Genomic DNA, 22,523 nt, shown 5'->3' on the forward strand with positions numbered 1-22,523 from the left:
GTTACACATTTTGACACAGAGACACTCCGAAAGACAGGACGTCAAGATCAGATAATTAATTTCCTTTTTATGTCAGTTGATATTGTGTTTTAATGGTGTGTACTATCCCCAAACAAAATTATAATTAGTCAGATCACAAGCCAATTGTTATTGGTGACGCCTTTTGTCAAGGGGTCACCAAAAACATTCAGATTTATCCTCCGAAGACCATTATATCCATACAAAGTTACGAGTCAATCAGTTGTAGTCGACATCTTTTTCTAGCAGGGCATCAACACAACATCAGGCTTCTCTCTCACCTCTATGTCAAATAATGACACAGTACATTGCAATTTGAAATTTGTTTTTACTTAAAAAAGATCAAAATAAAGATGTACAATTGAAACCAAAATAAGACGCCGTATTACACTTCAGCTCTAAAGACAGATGGCAGGACAAAAAGGCATGACCTGAAATATTTCGGCTGGTTGTTTCCACCGCAAACCCCCCCCCCCCCCCCCCCACCCGTGTCCAGCCACAGCATGTGTGAGGGGACGAGCCCCCGACGAGAGCTGGGAACAAACGAAAACATATACCAACACCATCGCTGGCTTGTTGTTGCTGAAGATGTGGCGTCTTGTAATCCTATTGCAGATTGTCCTTCCGTTCCCAAAAGAGACGAGACTGGAGCGAATACATTTCTGCTACAGTGTGCCCAGTCTCCCCGGAGGATCCACAGTGTTTCAATAAGGAAGGGCTCTAAATCATTGTTCAACATACAAACAGTAGCCTCATCAGCTCGGGTTCGACGTCTTAACCAGAAATAGTATGGACACTTCAAATAACATACTGTATAGTGAGAGAAATGGCATTTTTCATTTTCGCGTCATCGTTTCGACTCGTCTCCACACACGTAATGGTCTAAAACATCTACCCAGATAGTAATTGACTGTCAACCAGGAGACATACAGTTCCTTTTTTTTTTAATTTCTCAGTACAAAAAATAGATCAAAGAATGAAAAAAATAGTTATATTCTGACTGCAGAGACTCGATTTATAAAGCTCTGCTCATGAGCGACTCTCTGGGTCTACGTCTGCACAGTGAGGGTTGTGGTTTAAGGATTGGGTGTGGAGCTAGTTCATAACATTCATCGTTGAATATATTTATTAATTTTGTATGTAACAGGTATCAGAATATTCGGGCAGTCGATACCCCTTTCACATTTAAGAGTTTGAATGTTCCTATATAATACAGTTAAGTATTCAACACGTAACAAATTTTTAACATTGCCTTCCACATGTCTCCTGTTTCAAGTGGCATCATCTTTTTCATTATTGCGATGAATAAAATCTTTAAAGATGATTACAAAAAAGAACTCTCTGTCCACTACAGTATCTGCTATGTACATCTGTTTAAAAAGCAAGCATGTTACACAGTCGTCCCTATGTACAGCTAGATTTCTCATTTTGTTTTTCACGGAATATACATATTTACTTATTTTCACAGTTTCCTATGTTTGCTCATATATTCAATATCAATAGATTTCATTTTCGTTATTATGAATACAAATATTTTCATCGTATCTTCATGGCGCTGGGCTACAACTCTCCCAGCGTCACTTGTGTTGATATCTAGCGAGATTGTTGTCTCTTGAACGCTACTCATGTCTGTGTAGCAAACACTGTTCAGTTTGAAAACAATCTTGATTGTGGTTCGGTTTTTCGCCAAATTCACAGCAATCCAAGAAAAAAAAAAAATGCACAGTTTTGAGTTTACAGTTTTCTGGTCTTCATCTTTATCATATATCATGATATTATTATTTTTCTTCCCATCTGTTCCTCTTCCCTCGCTGGAGTGGTAAAGGTTGAATGGCTCCGTTTTGGATTTTCGTCACCCTTTGATTCAAACATATGCTTCCAAATATCGAGATTGTTCTGTCCTCTGGTTTCCACAGATTTCAGCGAGAAATCGTCGAGCCGCAACAAGTCGTAACCTCAAACAGTGGAATTAGTTGTTCGCTCCGCTGTCGGTCCTGTCTCGCCCACTGGAGGTGACCCGTTGAGTGTCTGAATCCTGTTTCTTTGTGGTTAGTTTCTAGTGGTTTTGTGGGTGGTGTGGTTATTGTCTTTTTTTTTGTTGTTGTTGTTGTCGTTGTTGCTATTGGAATAAGGCACTTAAGAGGTTTTTGGTTTTCACGGGAGCTCAGAGGAGACCAAGGCGAGGCCGGAGCTCTGGCGGAGGGGAGGCCCGGTGTGGACGGCCTTGGGACAGTCGGGCGTCAGCACTCGTCCATTTTCCCCAACGCTGCCTGTGATGGACAGACGGGCCTTGTTCCTCATGGCTTCTGTAAATGTTAGCTGAGGAGAGAAATAAAGAGACAGGTTTGTGTAGGGGACAAGGTGATAATACAAAAAAAAAATTCACCGTTGCAGATTGGAGTTTTAGGATGTGTTCATGCCAAACGTGTTCGGAGATTATTAGATGTAGAAAATGTGGGTCTATGTGTTGAGTTTGAATTATTTTACTGGAAAAATCACAACTGTATTTTGTTCAACAAGGTACTTTACAAAGCGTCCAAGAGAAAGAGACGGCGCTATCATTTTAAACAGGAATTAAGGAAATGGGAGTCATTTCTGTCATTCATACAGGTTTTGATCCAGAATTATGAAGAGTGACAATATAGTAAAGTACAGTTGTAATTATATAAAGTGTATATAAAATGTAAAACGTCTTACAAATCCTGTAAATTAATAAACACTTAAAATGTTCTTATATTTGCATACAACTACATTATAGCATGTTATAAACAGTGTTAAATGTTTATATACTGCTTATAGTCTAGTTAAACCTCCAAAAGTACGACATATATTTTGAACAGCATTGTGTCGTTGCTATTCAGGTGTGTTAGCTAACGTAGTTGCGAACAACTACATTATAGTGTGTTATAAACCCTTAATTCAATGTTTATATATTGCTTATAAATGTTAAAAAGCATTTATAGTGAAGTGTTATAGCCTATACTCCAAGATCTCCCAGAAACTTTAAAACTCCAATCTGCAGTCTCACAACACAATTCAGCTGTACATTTAAATATATATACAACAGTGTAGCAACAACAGAGTCAAAAAAAAAAACAACACCTTTCATAGCCATTCAGTACAGTATCAAGCCAGCCCCATACTACATGTAAATCCATTAGCGACAGAATTATTACACAGTGAGTGATAGTTGCAGGCAGTGGGACAGGGAAGCTGACTAAGCAACAGTCAAGCTCATGAAGAGTTCGTGCTGAAGTGCTGATGGGGGACACATAACCACGTTGGACAGATATACACCGAGTGAGAAAAGGTATCTGAAAGTCTAATGGTCAACGACCTTGGGGAAATATCCAGAGAAAACAGCAACACATCAATAAAATCAACTCAGCTTGAGGGATACTTCACTTTATGTTTACTTTAGCCTTACAAAACCCACAATGTACAGTGTTTAAACATGGCTTTATTATTATATAGGGCTTCCTGTGTGCTTAGGATTGGTTTATTATTCAATTTGATCTGTACTTATACACTGATGTTCTGTTGTAACAGACAGACTTGAGACAGTAACATCCCCGAGCTACAACATGTACTATTCATGTTTGAGTGTGTTTAGGCCCTAACAAGACTACAAAGACCTTTTGATGGTTCACTATATGAGAAAACAAGGCTTCGGAGGGTCAGGATAGACGTTAAATGGACGATGAAATGTCCTCACAAGTGTAGACGTGTGTGTACAAGTAAGACATTGGTCCTCATTTATTAGGCTTTTCCTACCTGTTTATATGCTATAAGTCCAGCAGAAAAGCAGCACCGCCACAACTACAGGTCTGAATTTAAGAGTAGCATGTTGGTTTCTAATAGCCAAATGTGCTATTAACATTAGAAATGTAATCCAAGACTGTTCTTATGATTTCTATGCCAATGAAGCTACCTCGGTGTACTTAATCTGTGTAAACTTGCATTTTCATTCACACATTTTATCCTTATAAACTGACAATAAACTATAAAATGACAAATCCTAATTAAATGCACATTTGGTTAAAATAGCGTTAGGTTCTGATAAAGGTGATCAATCATGTCATTTATCATGTATTTCAATATTATTGGATTCATTTGAATATCCGGCCTGAATATTAACTTCCCACAGGGTTCAGAATGAGTAATACAGTTTTGATTTTGGCAGGAAAATGGGTCACACGGTATGCTCGCTTGATAAATGAGGGCCAACGTCTGCAGCCACACAAGCTGCGAAGCAGTAGAGGCGACGTCATGTCTGAGGATGACTCATTGCTTCCTTTCACATTGAGAAAAAAGCTTCAAATGCAGACCAGGACGTCACATGACCACATAGTGTGCAGATAGACAGATAAGTAGGAAGCATTTTGCCACTGGTCACGACAGTCACTCAGCATGGCAAAGCTAGCACGGGGATATGATAGGTTTCACTTACAGTCTCTGTGCAGGGAGCTAGTGAGGGGGAAGGGGAGGGGGCAAAGGCTTGGGCGGACCTTCTACGAAAACCCCAACTACATCTTATCAGCTTCCCCATCGCTGCCATACCCATTGAAAACCTCGCTAAACTCGGCTAAGTTGTGGATGCTGGGGCTGGGCCTCGGACTCTGACTTTGGCTAGGCTCGGGGCTATGGTGGGGGCTGCCTGTCTGGCAGGGGTAGCAGTAGTAGTAATGGGGGTGTTGGGACTGGGCCTCCACCTTCATTCTCTTGGCCTCGTTGCGCGACTTGTAGCAGAATTCGATGAGGGCCACCAGCATGGCCAGACCCAGGCCCCCGACGAGGATGTAGAAGACCCCCGCCACGTTGCTCAGGCTGAGGGCCTGGGACGACTTGTCCTGTAGCCGGCGGGGAGAAGGACATAACAAATACAAAAATCAGCGCTAGTTTTAGCAGAGGCAGCAGTAAATGCATCCAATCACTCAACATTTATACACAGATAAGACAGGTAATATGAAAAAAAACACACATCAAATTCACATCATGTACACAAACACACACACACCTGATCACAATCACACATAGCACTTTCATCATTTTTTTTTCCCACTACTCTACCTCTAACCTCCCAGTCTATTGTTGCACAGCTGTTTGTAGCCATGCTTGCAAAAAATAATATCCTGCTTTCTTCTAACCCTGCCAAGAATATTTCACAGTGCAGTTTATAGAACGTAGTTAACTCCCTGCATTAAAAGGTCACTAAATCACAAAACAAAGATATTTTCTCATTTACCACAAGTGCTCTCTAGACATGCAGATACTTAAAGCAGCTATAATCAGTATTTAATAATGTATGAAATGATGTTTGAGAGTTGTCGCTCATAGTGATGAACCTACAGAGGATTATCAGTGACTCGGCAGCTTTACTGCAACTTTACTGTTTTGGTTCACTCTCGGTGCTCTCAGGCAGCTGTTTCCAGAGACAAAGCTTTAAAAACCCACTGTACGCTACCTGCTCAGCACCAAATGGCAAACAGACACAGTTATAGGGACTAGCTGGTGAACATAGTGGAGCATTTAGCAGCTAAAGAGACAAATATTTCCCTCAGGAGTTGGTAGAGTGCAAAAACAGAACTAAAAAGGAGTGAATATTGGATTTACATTCACCAGGTGGACAGAAACACGACTCTGAATTAATGATAATGTTGTAAATAGCCAGTGTTTGCTAACAAGTGCAGTGTAACACCTTAAAAGGTGATGATATGTCAGTGTTATGTTCACTACTTGTTTATGCTGCCCCCAACTGGCCAAAAAACAAAACAAAACAAAAAACAACAGTTAAAGCAGGTTTAATTGCCCATGTTGATATGTACAGTACTGTACGTCTCTGAGATTACTGCCTCCAGCCCAATACAATGGACAACACAGACAACAAAAACAAAAATGTAACAGAAATTACATAAAATATCATAAAATAACTGTATCCTGGTTACTCTTAATAATCCACAGAACACACTGCAGATGATTTTCCCCAGAATAACCTTCTAATGAAGAAACAGTTGCTATGAAAACCAATGACAGCCTGCTCTGTGGAATAATGCAGAGTTACCAGGACACTGTGTCTGGAAAGAGCTGTTTTTTTCTGCATGTCTAGACACCACTAGAGATAAATGCGATTTTTTTTTGTCGTTGTTATTGTGAATAACTTGCCCTTTAATTATTCCCAATATTTTGACAGGCTGCCCTGTCTCTCGGTTCTGACATTCGCCTTTCACCCTCTTTTATTCAAATTTATGCAGCTGCTTTCTCTGGCTCTTGCTCCTCCCTGCCATTTATCGCCCTCCAATAAATCTCCTACGTCCTTAAGGATCATTCAACTTATTACCTTGACAAAAAACGACTGCCTATCATGCTTAGTCTCATTTGCAGGTGATATTTGCGTGTTTGTCCTGCACCTAAAAATCTGATTAAGAGGACATGACTGATGTGGAAGATACATGCTGCTTTGTTTAAAATGTGGCAGCTCTCTCCATGCTACAGTGCATCAACAATGTGGATCAGTCTTGAATGTGCTACAGCTGAGGCATACAGTAGAACTGACATCTAGTGAGACATACAGTAACGTCTGAACATGCCCTTGAACCATCGTAGGTGACAACCAATGTGAGTGTGATCCTTCATCTGCAGTTACAACACATAGCTTAGCTGCTGTAAAACTGTTAGTGCTGCGCCATGCCTTGTTTCTGTCATGCTGTATCCCTCAGGCTACGCCTTAAAGGGGACCTATTATGCTCATTTCCAGCTCTATATTTTTATTCTGGGAATCCACTTGAGTAGCTTTGCATGATTCACAGTTCAAAAGAAAAAAAAATCCTCATTTATCTTATACTGGCGCTTTATGCAGCCTCTCACTTCAGCCTCTGTGTGAAACAGGCCGTTTTACTTCTTGTCTCTTTAAAGCTATAATCTTGAAGATTTTCATTTAAATAAATATCTGTTAAGTCACTATCTATCGCCGAATTAGGATACACAATGGTGACTGAGCTGATGATTTGCATTTGCAGTATTATGATTATTACAAGCAGCGCAGTTAGTGACGCGTTTTCCATAAACCAGTGGTTAATCTGCCAGAGAGATTCGTGTGACGTCATACAGCGATTAAGGGTGGAGCCGTAGCGAGGTCACATCGCTGTCTCTGTCTCTCTCCTCTGCTCCGCTCTGTCTATATCTGTGTCATGGACGTATGAATAGCTGCAGGTCTGTGTTGAGCTTTGGCTGAATGGTCAGTGCAGTCAAGACCTGGTGTGGGAACCTTACTTTGCAAAATAGTTTATTGAAGAACACTTATTTTAACACTTTAATATCCTAAAATTAGAAGTGTAATAAAAACAAAAAGAGGATTGTTACGCCTATTTCCACTTTTATTCGAATACAAATAATTTTGCTCCTTCAACAAATACAAATACAAATACTGGGCTCTTTGCACATCTCTAACAGCAACACTGTTTGGATCTCTGGGAGTGAGGTCCAAAAACACACCTGCAATTACTGCTTAACGCCATATGGTGCCGCCAAAGAGAACGAAATGAAGCTCTTCGAGATTGCCACTTTAAAGGTATAATATGTGATTATTCCACATTAAAATGTCTAAAACAACTAGACCTATGTTATATATGTTGTTGAGTTGTGTACTTACATTATCTCAAATGTTTCCAACAATTTTCAAACCCAGAGAAATCTGTAATTTAATCAAAGTAACGGACCGTTTCATTTGGTCGCATGTCAATGGCGTCATACCTCCTCTACCAAAGAGTAAACACGCACAAGATGCACACGGCGGCGCTGTGTTTGTCCGCTACAATGGCGTCTACCAAAGAGTAACTTACACACATACAAGATAATACATCGGCGTTGTGGTTGTTCCACAGAAACTGTTATAAATTGACTTTTATTTAGTTTTAAGCCACATTTTCATGATAAATTTAGACGTCTGGATCTTAAGTTACAGAGAAATAAAGTGGGCAAACGTTAGCAGCAGCTCGGCTAACAGCCCCTCCAGGAAGTCCTCTGGTCACCAAACATCGTCGGAGAAATATTGATTTTTTAGGTGAAACAGCTTTGATTAGTATTTTTAATGATTTTAATCTGTGTGTACATTTGCTTATGCAGAGGAGGAGACCTCTGCGGGTAAAAACATCCTGAACGATTAACACTGGAGTAATCCTATCCCAGTGAAGCTGGTTATTTAACAACGAAGACAACAACTCCCATGATCCCTTGCTACTTCACACCGTCATCACACTCCGTCATTTGTTATTGTTTTGATTGAGAAACCCCTAGCGGCAGATATTACATATTGTGCATTTAAGGCCCTCCTCCCAATGAGCCCACTCGGTTCTGATTGGTTAGCTTTCGAACGCTGCGTCATTTCCGGCCGCTCGGGAGGCTACGTAAACAAACCATGAAACAAACTAAAGTAGTAGGATTTCATTTCTTTTCCTCATTCTTTACTCGAAACGTCAACTTAAAATACATCTGTACATATTTGAGCCGGAGTCTGATCCAAAATATGCGAGTGAACAACACAAACAACACATGGAAAACCTTAGCAACAACCTTAGCAACCAAGGTTACAGAATGGACGGCCATTTACAGGTATGTGCGACGATCTGACGTCAGCTCGTTGGCAAGGTAGACAAAAAAGCGTCACAAATGAAGCATTCAGAGCAGGTTGAAGCCTTGGCTTTTGACTTGCAGTGAGCATTTCTACATACGTTAACCTCAAGTTTTAGAACTTTGACCATGTTTAACATAGATATCTGACATCATAACAGTATATAAATAACAGAAAACCACAAAAAGCATAATAGGTACCCTTTAAGTCTCTACCTGCATGTCTGTCACTCGCTCTTTCTCAAGAGTATTATGTGTGTGCATCATATCATATCAGCCAGCCTGCTGTAATAACAGAACAGTACTGCCAAAAGTGTGCACAGAGACAAAGAGAGGAGGGGAGGCTCCCGGGGTGGTGGAGACTGACCTTACTTCCCGAGTCCTTGGGTCCACACTCCCCTTTATCGTACCACCATTTGTTTTTCAGTTTGTCTAAGACTCCTGCTTCACTCAGTTTCAATACGGCAAGGTTTACGGGCGTTCTTCAAATCACGGGGGACGGGGAAGGGTGGGGTGGGGAAAATAACATAAATAACATCATAGGACATGTTATTTTATGTTATTCAATCAGAAGAAGCCCAACAAGAGCAGCTCAGTACTCTTCACAAAGTGACGAAGCCGGGAAGGGGCCCCACTTACGCTACATGTCTCTTTGCTCATTGATTGAGATGGTTGTTTTAAGGGTCGGGTTTTTTGGGAGATATTGAGGGGAAGGGGCAGAGCTAACAGACATATATACGTGGGGCCCTGGCTGCATCGCTTTTCTGGAACGGGCACATACTGCCAGGACCTTTCTTATAATAAACACGGAGGCTAGTACTGTCGACACAAAACTATTGGCTCAGAAAATGTACTTTATGCTTACTTGTACACTTAAACACCCCAAGTGGACCTACTGTCAAATTCTATGATGCTCATTTTAAGCAAGGTGCTACTGATGACCACAAGCAATTTTGAGATGAACAAATAGTTTCACCTTCCCAATGTGTCACTATATAAGCAGTACAGCAAATATTTTTGCTTCAACAGTACTCGCTCTCCTCTCTCAAGATTAAAAGCTGCCATTTTCTAATCAGCAGCGCTCCTCCGTGGGGATCGACCCGGCAGATGCTCCTGTTACCAACAAAACACATTTCTCTTTTACCCGCATCAAGGTCACATGGGCATAGCGACATAGCGGCTAACCTTCTCGCCACCGCCTCCGCTGCCACACTCTCCTTTGTCGTACCACCACTTGTTTTTCAATTTGTCCAACAGGCCTTGCTCATTGAGTTTTAAGACTGCCAGGTTAACTGCACTTCTTGAAAACGATAAAACATATTTGGTGAGAGGGGGTGAGTATGCTGTCCAATTTGGGAGGGAAGGAAGAGAGGGGGGGAGGGAAAGGGAGGAGTAGCAAGAGGAACAAGGGTGGAAAAGTGCATTAATGCTCTAAACTGTTACATCCCATCCCAGGACCCGAACACACACTGAATACAAATCTCTCCTCTTTAATGCGATGTCCTAATGTGAAGTAAAACAGTGTCATATAATATTAATGTTATGAATGTTAATAAGCATATATTAGTGTTAACTTGATATATAAGGCCAAATCTGACATTTGTTCATGTCTAAAGTGAAGAGAATTATTCAGAAAATGATCATTATATATGCATATCATTATATATGTATGTAGCTATCATGTGCATATTTAAAACCCTTTTACAGGGTTGTGGTTTTCAAATAAATCATCTTGTAGCGTTACATAGTCAGCTGGCAGCATCTGTCGTTATTACAGCTGACAAAATCGATGGTTTAGAAATGAGAAGCCTACATTTGTTTATTTCTATGTGAAAATACCTATCATTTCAAAAATGACTGCAAATTTTGAGTGGTATGTCTGCCAACGGTATCGTTGTTAATGGTATATGTGCTGTGTGAGAAAAGCTTGACAGGCGTAAGATAAATCTGAAGGTTTTCAAAATGACTAACAAGATGGGAAAAAAGAAAGAAAGAAAGAAAGCAGGTAATGTTCACTCTGATCTTTCTTCTCTAGCCTTTTTTTTAAAGGGAAATATTTGATAGATTGCCATCAAATTTTGTACAGACATTCATTTATAGTCTCCAGAAGATTTATCCAAAACTTTGGTGATCCCCTGAATTTTTATTTAGGGCACCAGAGGGTCAAAATTTTCAAATATCCTGTCAAATATCTCAACATCTATCACATGAATTAGTGCAAAATGTACAGACATTCATGTATTCTGCTCGATGTATGATTACCAGATTTTTTCTTTAGCACAATTTTGGTTTACGACCAAATATTGTGAAAGACTGTTAGCTGCTCTAAATACTGTAATATTGCTGGAAACTAATGGACAGATGCAATCTGTTATTACAGATCGCAAATAAACATTGCTTTGCTTTAAAAGGGCACAAGTAAAAAGGTTTGGGAACCACTGATTAGAGGAAGCCAACAGCCTAATAGAGTTGATTTAGTGACATTTTGAATCTGCATGCAAATATGTTCATATATTTATATGACAAATTGTAGCAATGTTATTCTGGTTTTAAGTGCAGAGTTAGTGTAACATAATGTTGTTTTGTTGTTTCAATCCTAATAAGAATAAAAATATGGGAAATATAATACCTAATTTAGTAATTATTCTTTTTTCTTTGTTTTAGCACAAAAATCGCCCGTTTAAATCATTAAATATTGGCACAAAATGTTGGCAACCAGCACCGTCAGACCTAAAATATCAGCATCAGCCAATGATTTGAGAAACAGACACATCCAAATAATTTGGACCTGTTTCACACATGTATGTAGTGTATGTATGTCAGCCAATTCAAAGCTCACAGGATTTAGGAGCATTAAGCTGTTCTGGAAAATTGTGATTGACTTGCATTAAACATCTATGAAAAGCTGTTTAAAATAAGTGTGCATCATAATTTCATGGGTTCTTTTGTGGGCTGCTGTAGTGATGTCTGACGATAGCAGAGAGAGAGAGAGAGAGAGAGATTTGCCTCAGCGTGCATTTTGATCCTTTTAATTTATTTGCATCATTATGAAAAATAAAAAAAAAAACAGTCAGTAATGGAAATACGAAACACAAGGCAGCACAGCTTCTATTTCAGTTTGAGCTGATGATGATGTTTGCAGAGCCATGTGAAATAGCAGCCTTGACCAACAATGTTGCCTGCTCTTGATGTTGCTGGTGTGTTTCCTGGCTGATATCCGGACAAGTGACTGACAGAAGATGATAATCCCCAAAACAACAAGATGGAGGCCTGGAGGAGGGGACTACCGTGATCTGTCAGGGACTCTTCCTGGTCAAAGCAGTGGCTGAAAACTGGCACCAGCCTGGCTGCAAAAACAAACCAGTAGCTGCTCTGCTCGACTTCAGGCTCGGCATGGCCAGAGGAATTTACAGAAAACAACTAACAGGATTTGATTTAGTGGCTGTGAGGAGTTGGCCGCTTTGGAACAAGTAGTATCTATTCACAAAAAAACCCCCAAAACTTGGTGTTTGGCTATTGTTTGCAATGCGCTCTCTAATTACATATGATCTATGCTCCAGTAGTATATAGCAGAGGGGCATTCATACAAAGTGCTCTCCCTGCTATTTTCTGACGTGTGTATTGTGCAACAATGTTCTCATTCCTCCACAGGAATAAATGAAAGTGCAAGCAATCATGTAGCTGCTCTCTACTGGTTTGCAGACGTGGGCATGAGTGCACACACAAACACACACACACACACACGTACACACGTGTGCAGTTTTGCCTTTAGTATACTGTATTTATCCATTCCCTACAGTGAGACCTTGCTGGCGGGGCTTTGATCGATGAGTGTGCGGATTGAAAGTGCAACTCCCCACAGTAATGACACTGTATTCACTGGCAGGTCTGTAAATTCCACTATGTGCGGGAGGCAGTGACAGAGTCTGGCAGAGTTACCCAGGGCTGAGCATTCAGATGGCTCCCAAAACACTATTTCAGTTGCTTAGTTGAAAAGAAAGAACTAGTCAACTGTGAAGGAAAGCTGAAGTAGCATTAGCTAAATATTTCAAACTAATTACATCTGCATATAAAAAAGCTGTCTATCTTAAATGGCATTTTCTAAATAAGACATTTTCAGACGAGTCAAGTTTACTAAAGCCTTGAGCATGCCATTCCCAACATCGCTGCAAAAACAGCAAGCGCATGCACAAAGATTTACCTGGTGTGGAGAGCTGTAAAGACAGAAAATTAAATAAAAACCACCCCTGCATCATCATGATGAACCCCACACGCATGCAACAAACACAGATGTGAAAAAGCCACTACTTCTGCCTTAAAACAAACACATAAAACGCCCCACCCACCCACACTAAGCAAATAAGTGGAGACAGATAGAGATAGAAAAGGCGGCACACCAGGGAAGGTGGAATACCATAACAACACGTAGAACATATTGTTACACTATTCCACCCACCTTAACTGTGAACCCTTGGGTGTGGCTACTCCGTAGCCTTTGGAGTCCAAGTTGCCTCCCACTTTCATTGTGTCGCATGGCTTGCGCTGCTCTGTGTACTCATTCATAGTGGACTCCAGGAGGAAGGCGTATTTCCCTTTAGACTTGCGGACCCGCGCCACGCCCTCAGCCGTGGTCTTGGTGAAGACTGTGGGCTCAGCCGACTTCATGTATCCCCACATCTTCTCGTAGACTGCGATCTTTGACCGCTGTGAGGTTTTAAGGGGGTTGGAGGTTCAAAGGTAGATGTGTTGTGAGAGACGGGGGAGATGGAGAAAATATATCCGCATACAACACAAGGTGGAGAAAACAGCAGTTTGAAATTGGCATTAAGTTTACTGGGTTTGCTACAAGCTGAAAATAACATGTTACTGCCTTTATAGTAACAACTTCTATAACTTACCTGCTCTACTGAGATAGCTAGAAAATCAATATTCTACATGTTGGGTATTCTGGTGATTGTTATTAAGACTGACACCTTGTAGGCTTCAAAGGAGGCTATTGCTTTCTTCTACAAAAGTCTGGTCAGTTTGAATTAATCTTGTTTACAGTGGATGTTGAGAAGTTTTTGTGGTGGAAAAAGTATCAAAATGTTCCTAGAAATGTATTAAAACACTCCTGCAGCAGGATCTACAGGTTCAAGAGTGTTCCAAACACTTTTGCAAAAATATGAAAAAGTATTCTGCGGTATTTCTCTCTTTGAAGCTCAGAAATAAGTAGCATTTTCTACTGTATTTTGGTGAACTGGTGAGTGTTTACAACATACTGAGTGTACAGATGGAGAGTGGAGATGTATTTAATGCTACAGGAGTGGTTTGAAACATGTTTTTTTACACTGTAAATGACATGAATTCAAGCAGCCCACAGATGCTATTATTCATGAAGGACTACAAGAACCTTTCAAGTCTACAGGAGGTAGAGCTGACCTCAGATCCAAAGCTATATCTTCACTCTATCTGAACCATTTCTCATCATTAGCTCATACCTTAATTGCTAAGAGTGGATATTGTAGGGAAAACAAATGAAACATAATGTCAGTGAACGTTTTGTAGATACATTCAATACGAATATTTTGTGACTTAGTGTTTACATTCATTAAAAATGCAATTATGTTAATATAAAACATAATTTTACTTGTTTTCTGTTGTTCTGTTCTGATGTTACACTGAACTTGTCTTGAATGTGTGCGGCAGGTAAAGATTTATTGCACCCGAAAAAACTTTTTTCGGTATCAAACACTCTCCCTCTGCTAGAGTCATGCTACCTGATCCATATCTAAGTGATTGCATAAAGTTGTTTGTGTAAAGTTTCTGGATGGGGTTTGGTTATTTTCGAAGGTAATTTATCTTATTCTCTCTCTCTGAGTCCATGAATGTTGCTTGTTGCAACTAGATTTACAATTCCCAGCAGGAAGAGGGAACTAGAGGCAGAATGTAGACGATGTGTTACTGTTTTTAAATGGTTAAAAAAAGGTTCACAATTTTCAACTCTGTCTTAAAACAATAATCAGGAGCCCAAATGAACATTGAAACAGGTTTTGCTTGCTGTAATCAATCCCCCTGTTCATACTGACCATTAGAAGATCCCCTGCAAATGTGCTTACAATCTAAGTGAAAGGGGACAAAATTCACAGTAGTTGTTTTGAGTGAAAATGTATTTAAAAGTTTATCTGCAGATAATATGAGTCAGCAGCAGATAAAGTGGATATCTTCTACAGTTACAGCCTTTTCTTTGTGGACTGTGTTTTTCTGTTCAGCTGCAGTGGAAGAATCATAACAAAAAGAAGAAATTTGGCACCAAAAAGACAGCAACTTTGAAAGATATTGCCTTGATTTGAATGATTTGGATGACTGAAGCTGCATATTATCTTCAGATAAACTTTTAAATACATTTTTGCACAGAATAAGGACTGTGGATCTTGTCCCCCATCACTTACATTGAAAGTGTATTTGGTCCAGTTGCCTTGGTGACCTGCTAAGCTTCCTTATGTGATCATCCTTTTTTGTGGTGTGTAAAAGATGTGTGTACTGCATGGGTTCCCCTCCCTATCTGAGAATGGACCATTAACCCCAGTAACACCAACTCACCCGGAAGAACTCCTTGGTCGAGCCAGAGTCCAAAGTGCCGTAGGCAATGTCTGTCTGCTTGGCCAGATCCTCGGCGCTCTCAATGGGAGAAACCATCCTCTCCACAGTGAGGAAGGCAGCCAGGTTAGCCGTGTAAGATGAGATAATGATGAGAGTGAAGAACCACCACACTCCCCCTACGATTCGTCCCGATAGTGATCTTGGAGAGAGGAAGGAAGGAGGTGGAAAAAAAGAGGAAGAATATTGCGGGGACAGTTTGGAAGGATTAGAAGGGGAATGTAGAAAAAAATAAGGAAAGGTGAGGTGATGGCAGCGAGAAACGAAGGGAGGGAATAAGGGATTGCCAGAAAGTTGAGGCATTGGAGTGGTGTTAGAGGGTTAGGAAGAGAGGAGAGTGAGGGATCAGTGGGGTGAGATAGAAAGACATAGAAAACAGTTGTCAGTCAGTGTGTGAAAATACAGTGAAAGACAATTAGAACGAATGAAAAATGATTGAGTAAAGCATGAAGAGACTAGCCACCACTGTGGATACCAAAGATGCTGATAAACCACCACAAGGTGGAGCTCTGACAACACTCAAACTTGCCAGAGCTGTATTTACCCCTCATTAGTTGAGATTGCCTCATAAAAAATCTACACATGCTTGTGTCGATCGGCTTTGATAAAGAAAAGGTGGACTACGTCTGTCCCTTCTTCCCCACTCCCTTCTTTTTGTTTATTGGCGGGATAAAAGAGCTGCAGGTCCCCAGGACGGCATAGCAGCGGCACTGTTCTTTTCTTGTTTGTTCGCTCGGGGGAGACAGATAGCTCCCTGCTCAGGAGCAGCACAAGGTCGTGAGGAGAATCTTAAACCATAAATGCTGCATTGAGGAGAACAAACAAGATCTCCCCTCGGTGCAAATCAAACAGCAGAGGATACAAAACCCTCAGGCCTCCTTGTCAGATAGAGAGAGACAGAGAGAGAGAGAGAGAGAGATGGGGAGGGGAAAGGCATCTGCAACAGTCAGTGTTTTCTTGGCTGGTATTTCCACTGTGTCTTATTGCAATCTGGTTATCCTCCATTGTTCCCAATAGGCACTGGGTTTGTTCTGAATGTCTTGTAATGTGCATGCATGTATACAGCATCCATCCTGCTCAATTAATACCACATCCAGTAGACCAAGAATCCTTCTCTAACACCTTTTTAGGACCCAATGCTGTAACACTTGAAAGAACCTTGATTTTTGACATTTAGGATATTTTATTTTACTTTAAAAATCAGCCAACTCAAAAAAACAACCAAACTACAGTCTTGAGTAGAACCATCACTCTAACCAAAGAATCTTGGAGGAAACCTCTGTTTTCTCGCTCTGTACCGCTGAAAGTGCCTGTAGCGGCTAAGGCCACTTCCAATAGAGAGGTGCTGCAGTAGAGCATGTCTCCTCTACACACACAGGAAGCTTTACCCATGAAATAGACTTACTTGACGTATTAGCTCTGGATTTGAATACAAATGACTTCCCTCTCTTTCTCTCCCCACACTCTATTTTCCCTCTCCCCGAGACGTTTCTTTGGCTTTTGAGCACAGGGAATTTAACTGTAAAATAATGGATAAAGAGGTGGAGGGTGTGTGTGATAAGGTGCGAGGATGAGTCCTATCCTCTCTCTTTCCAATGCCTGCCTTATTTCCTTTCCCTACCTGCCACAATCCATTCATTCTCTCTATCAGACCGTCTCTATCTTTCTCTCTTTTTTTGCAATGCAAGCAGCCGTGGATTGAGAGACTGTAATAAAGGGAGCAAAGGAGGAGTGTCTCCTTGCCATTCCTCCAACCCTCTGTGCTGTGTGTTTGCTGGCTGATACCGCTGACTTTGATCCACAGTGACACACTGTGTGTCTTGACGGGCCTGCAGTAAACAGAGGAGATGGAGGAGAAAGGTGGGAAAAGCTCAACACTGGGATTTGGAGTAATTTTCAGACCACATCAGTGTTTCTAGTGTTTTCATCTTTCTCTGTTCACCTTGAATTAATGAAGGCAGTGCACAATGCTAATGACACAGGGGACTATCGGGTTGATTTTTCTTGCTGTAATCATTCCTCCTGTTCCCACAGACCATTAGAAGATCTCCTCTAAATGTACTTACATTGTACAGTACCAGTCAAAAGTTTGGACACAGGGGGCGGGTGTGGCGCAGGAGGTAGAGCGGGTCGTCCACTAATTGGAAGATCAGCGGTTCGATTCCCAGCTTCTCCAGTCCGCATGTCGATGTGTCCTTGGGCGAGCTACTTAACCCCAAATTGCTCCTGATGGTTGTGCCATCAGTGTGTGAATGTGATTCGTTGTGTAAAAGCACTTTGAGTGGTCGGAAGACTAGAAAGGCACTATACAAGTGCAGTCCATTTACCATTTACCTTCCCATTCGCTTGAATGAGTGAGTAAGTGATGGAGGACAAAATCCACAGTATTTGTTTTTCGCAAAATTGATTTAAAAGTTTATCTGAAGATTATATGAGGCTTCAGCTGTCTGACTTAGTCAAATAAAGTGGATATATTTCATAGTTACAGTCTTTTAGGGAAAAATTCCCTCTTTGTGTCTCAACAGAGCTGCGATGAAAGAATTGTAACAAAAAAAAAAACAGAATTTGGCAGTAAAAAGAGTAACTTTGAAAGATATTGACTTGACTTGGATGGGCTGATTTGAAGCTTAATATTAGTTTCAAGTATACTTTTAAATATATTTTTGCACAGAAGGAGGACTGTGGATTTTGTCCCCCATCGCTCACAGTGAAAGTGCATTATGAAGGGATCTTCTAATGGTCAGTATGAACAGGAGGAATGATTACACTTGATCACTGTGTTCATTTGGAATATTGTTTTAGGAGCAACATGGTGCATGCAGTATTATCACACACATTTGCAGTTAATCTGATTACCAAAAACTCATCGCCATAAATTGAACCTGAATCGTCTTTATGACACTTTGCAGTTTTATACACTGACTGCATATGAAGCAGCACATGTGTATGTAGAACATTTAGAGAGGAATATGCAATTTCAAATGATTGTACATATGGAAAACTGAAAACTTGTCCATCAAACAAACTCTTAAAATTGAGATTAAGAGGAAAAGTAGAGGAGAGGTTAAAGTCAGTGTTATGTTTTAATCTCTGAGAGTTATGAGCATTGCTAAATAATTTGTTTTTCTATAATACATATGCTTCCATTGCAAGTGTTTTTTTTTTGCCATATAAAGCTCTGCTGAAAAAAAAAAATCCAAAAAATGTTTCACTACAGTTGGATTTTGTGAAAAATGTTGGGGAGAACCTGACTGTAATGATGTATGAGTTCAGTTTTCCCATGAGTGGAGGAAACAAGCAAACCAAACCGGGATTATATTAGAAGAAATAAAGTGGAAACAAAACAGAAATTGGCTCTGGTGTTTGGAGGGAGTGGGATTCTTCACAGCAGTGCAGTAAGCCTCAGGGTATAAAGAATAGTAAATGTAAAAAAAAAAAAGAATGATTTCAGCAATTAGTCAGTGCTTTTTCCCTTCTGGTTCATTTGCTTCAGTCAAATCCATTTATATTTCTTAAATGGGATCAATCTAATGTAGCTGGCATGATCTGCATGTTGGCTAGGTGGCATTTCTGCAATCATCCAACAGTTTATGTAATTAATCTCCACATGTAAATTAACTAATTGAACTTGGAAAATGTGGAGTTTGTTAATTTAATCTATTAATTTACTGAAACCTGTATTAACTGATCTTTTTGGCCACTTGGGGGCAGCAGAAACAATGTGATGTATAATCAGCTTTGACGAACTTGTTAGCAATCATTTGTTGTGTTTCTGTCCACATAATGAATGTAAGTCCAATATTCACTCTCTTATAGTTCTTGTTTCACTCTCTACCAACTCCTGAGGGAAATATCTGGCTCTTTAGCTGCTAAATGCTCCACTATGTTCACCAGTTAGTCCCTATAACTGTGTCTGTTTGTTGTTTGGTGCTGAGCAGGTAGTGTACAGTGGGTTTTTAGAGGTTTTTCTCTGAAAACAGTTGCCTGTTGCAGCCAAAAACGACACTAAGAGACCCACTAAGAGTGAACCAAAACAGTTAAGTTGAACAATTAAAAAAAATAAAATAAAGGACCTCTTCCACCCACACCAACCAACTAGTAGATCTGTCATTAAAACCTTTTTCAATCTCAAATTCTAGACTAAATCTCTCAAAGATATCAAACATGACAGGCTCAATTATGCAGAGTTTGTTCACTAAATATCAGGAATATTTCCATTTGATACAACTATACAGCTATAAAAATGGTGGCTTGGGTTTAAATATTTCAAGTATTGTAAGCATCATGTGGCTTCCCAGAATTGTTGGAACAAGCAGCATATACATGTGATACCGTCAGACACTTAGGAATACATTTTATATTCTAAATCTGAAGATGGTAAATTTTTAAAGGGAAAATAATGATGAGGGGCTTAAATGAAAATTCAAAGATAAAACGCAACATGAAAGCAAAGCAAATCTCATCTCCGGATTAAATATAATATGGTTTATGTTAGTGACGGTGACTACTCTGCAAACCATCTGACACACTGTGACTGGTGATGGTGAATCCTAGCATGGATCAGTTGGAGGGAGGAACTCTCACAAGTGCAGTTAGGGTTAAGTTAAGGTTAAGGTTAGTGTACAAATCTTGCAAGAGTTTCACAAACAGTCCCTCTGGCTGCTCCAATCTAGCACCGATCATTGATGATCGATGTGAGGTAGCAAACTTTAAAGTGCTCGCAGCTCACAGCTCCCTACTTTCCTCTTTTATTTCCTTTGATGTGAAAGAAAAAGTAACAGAAATAAAAAGCTGCTGTCAAAGATGATTTGGCGCAGAGTGTGTGTGTGTGTGTGTGTGTGTGTATTCCACAGGATTTGAGGAATGTTTGTGAGACAGAGAGGAAAGAAGGAAAGACAGAAAGACAAAGAAATAAATTAGGGCAGAGAAGAAAACACAGCAACATCAAGTAGAGGAGATGATGAAGAGCAAGATGTGGAGAGAGAGAAAGAGGGAGAGAGGAGAGCTGTGACCTTGAGCAGAGCCTAAATAAATGAAAAGGTGCTAGTCTGCTCCCAGGGTGACACCTGGGGCGAGACCACACTATTTGACTTATTCATAACGGACAAACTGTCACTCCAGATCCCACTCTCTGGCTCTCCTTCCAGCCTCCCTCCCAACTTCAGCTGCAGCCCTGAGAGAAATCTGTGCATTGCTGTAAATTTCCAAATAAAAACCAGTATTCAAATAACGGTGCGCATGAACATGAATAAAGGTTGTGGAGGAATTCCCTGTACTCTAGTAGCTCACATGGTTATTTCAGCATAATATAGATTTCTACAGCATAACACCAGCACAACAAAACACACCATACCCACCATAGAGTCTTTGGAAAAATATCATAAAATGCTCCTTTTTGTCTCAGCTGACTGGGCGGGCGTGTTGGAGGTTTGATTGATTGACATTAGCTGGCAGGCTACCGGTGTTACAAAGTGCAAAGTGGAAACTAAGTGAACAAACTGCTGTAGCTGCAAGTCATGGAAGACAGTGTGTCGCTAACGGGGATTTTGAAGAGTCCAATGACCAAACCAACATCTAACAAGACTAAAGTGGCATTTTCGGGTATGTTTACATGCTGTTTAATGTGCTACAGCTCAGCAGCAAATTAGCTACCTGGCCTACTTTTCCCCAGTGAATGTTTGTTTAGTGGCTCAGATGAACACAAGACTTCTGATCATGTTTGTAAGTTAGATAAAAAGGAGAATTTAGCAGGAAAATTAATGTGGGTTGTTGTTCAGAGTCTGCGGCTCTTGTGTTGTGTAGCAGGATGCAATCAGGCTCAGTGTGACCGTCTGAAGATAGAACACAATGGAAGTGTAAAGTTTCATTGACAGTAGCTTAACAGATGAAAAAAACAGGAAATAGTGAATGAAAACATTAATTTGCTACAGAGGAGAAGCTCAAAGCTGTAGATTGATGAGTATTACATGACTATTGTTGTGCTCATGCAAATAGAGTTCTGGAAATGTGGAAATTTAGTTTACATTAACAGCAACAACAGCCATAGGGGGGCTTCTTATTAAAGATGATAAAATATGCTTATAAAACAGGGGGAAATAAGGAATAGAGGCCTGTGATATAAGGGCCTCTAATATAAAGCTGTTTCAAATAAATGCCTGGTTCTCTCTGTATTTGAAAATATAAAAAGCCCCTGACCACTATTGGAGAAGTTACATCCTTAAACCCTTCTTCATCCTCCTTACTGATGTCTATCTGTGCAGTTCTGGCTGCTGAGATGGCCCAAAGTGTGGTGATATACCGTCAAAGGTAATCCGGGCTCTTTTAGATCAGATGTTCTGCAGAACCCATCACATTTTCCCCTAAAGAGATAAAATCTGTAGAATTTTCTCAAACACATGAGATCACATTTCTCTATTTGCTCCATATGCTGCCAATGCTGAAGAAAAGGCTTTTTGTCGTATCATAAGTGGAACTGTCATTTTGAGATCACATTTTGAATATGTTCATCAAGTCAGTATTCATTTGTCCAGTTTATTAATTTCCTATAGAGTTGAGTAAACAGAGGAAACAAAACAAAAAATAACACAATGACTGAAAATCAAATCTTACTGGAGATCCCTAATGAGTTGTATAGTCCTTCTGGCCAGTAGGAGTCATGACATCAAGCAGCATGTGCTCCTTTTTGTCTTATTAATGTGAATTAGTTTAATTGACAAAATGAACAAGAGTTTGGAGTTGGGACCCTCACAACAACTCAGAGATACATCTTAGATAAATCTAAGGGGTTGCAAGATGATTGCCAGGGTAGGAAAGAAGAAAAAACCTAATTCTCCAACTAATGGTTATTTTCATTAACAATTAATCTGTTGTTTATTTTTCTCAATTAGCTGATTGACTGTTTGGTCTGTAAAATTTCAGAAAACTGAAAAAATTAAAATTAAAATGATTGAAATGAAACAGTCTGTCAGGGGGGGAAAAATCACTCTTTAGTTAAACTGCTCACAAAAACAAACTCTCACAAACAACAAAGGATGAACCACTGCACTAAAATGTCCTTTTGTGGTTACACAAGTATATATTTCAATGGCAGCTGGAGATGTTTGTTTGTGATTAATGCTACCTAATTAGTGCTCGCTACCACAATATCAAAGCAGGAAACACTAAATTGGCTCTTGACTTTGAAGCTATAGACACGGCTGTATATAGATGCAATCAGAGGCTCTAGCAGCACCCGCAATTTG

At 40.1% G+C, this 22,523-nt stretch overlaps 1 protein-coding gene across 2 annotated transcripts in view; it reads right to left on the reverse strand.

Annotated features, from left to right (window-relative positions):
- Positions 1-514: 514 nt before the first annotated feature.
- The window catches only part of gria4b (glutamate receptor, ionotropic, AMPA 4b), a 141,465-nt gene continuing 119,456 nt past the window's right edge, over positions 515-22,523 (reverse strand). Inside the window, exons 13-17 of one of the 2 annotated variants that reach the window (XM_042431021.1) lie at positions 15,226-15,424; positions 13,100-13,347; positions 9,829-9,943; positions 4,731-4,868; positions 515-2,337 (exon numbers count right to left, since the gene is read on the reverse strand). In XM_042431021.1, coding sequence (XP_042286955.1) covers positions 2,173-2,337; positions 4,731-4,868; positions 9,829-9,943; positions 13,100-13,347; positions 15,226-15,424 — 865 coding nt within the window. In that variant the 3' untranslated portion in view covers positions 515-2,172. Of the gene's footprint in view, positions 2,338-4,730; positions 4,869-9,010; positions 9,126-9,828; positions 9,944-13,099; positions 13,348-15,225; positions 15,425-22,523 lie in introns of both variants that reach the window. The other variant, XM_042431023.1, reaches the window with a different exon arrangement.

The sequence above is a fragment of the Thunnus maccoyii genome, chromosome 13 (genome assembly GCF_910596095.1).
Source record: "Thunnus maccoyii chromosome 13, fThuMac1.1, whole genome shotgun sequence".
Classification (NCBI taxonomy): domain Eukaryota; kingdom Metazoa; phylum Chordata; class Actinopteri; order Scombriformes; family Scombridae; genus Thunnus; species Thunnus maccoyii.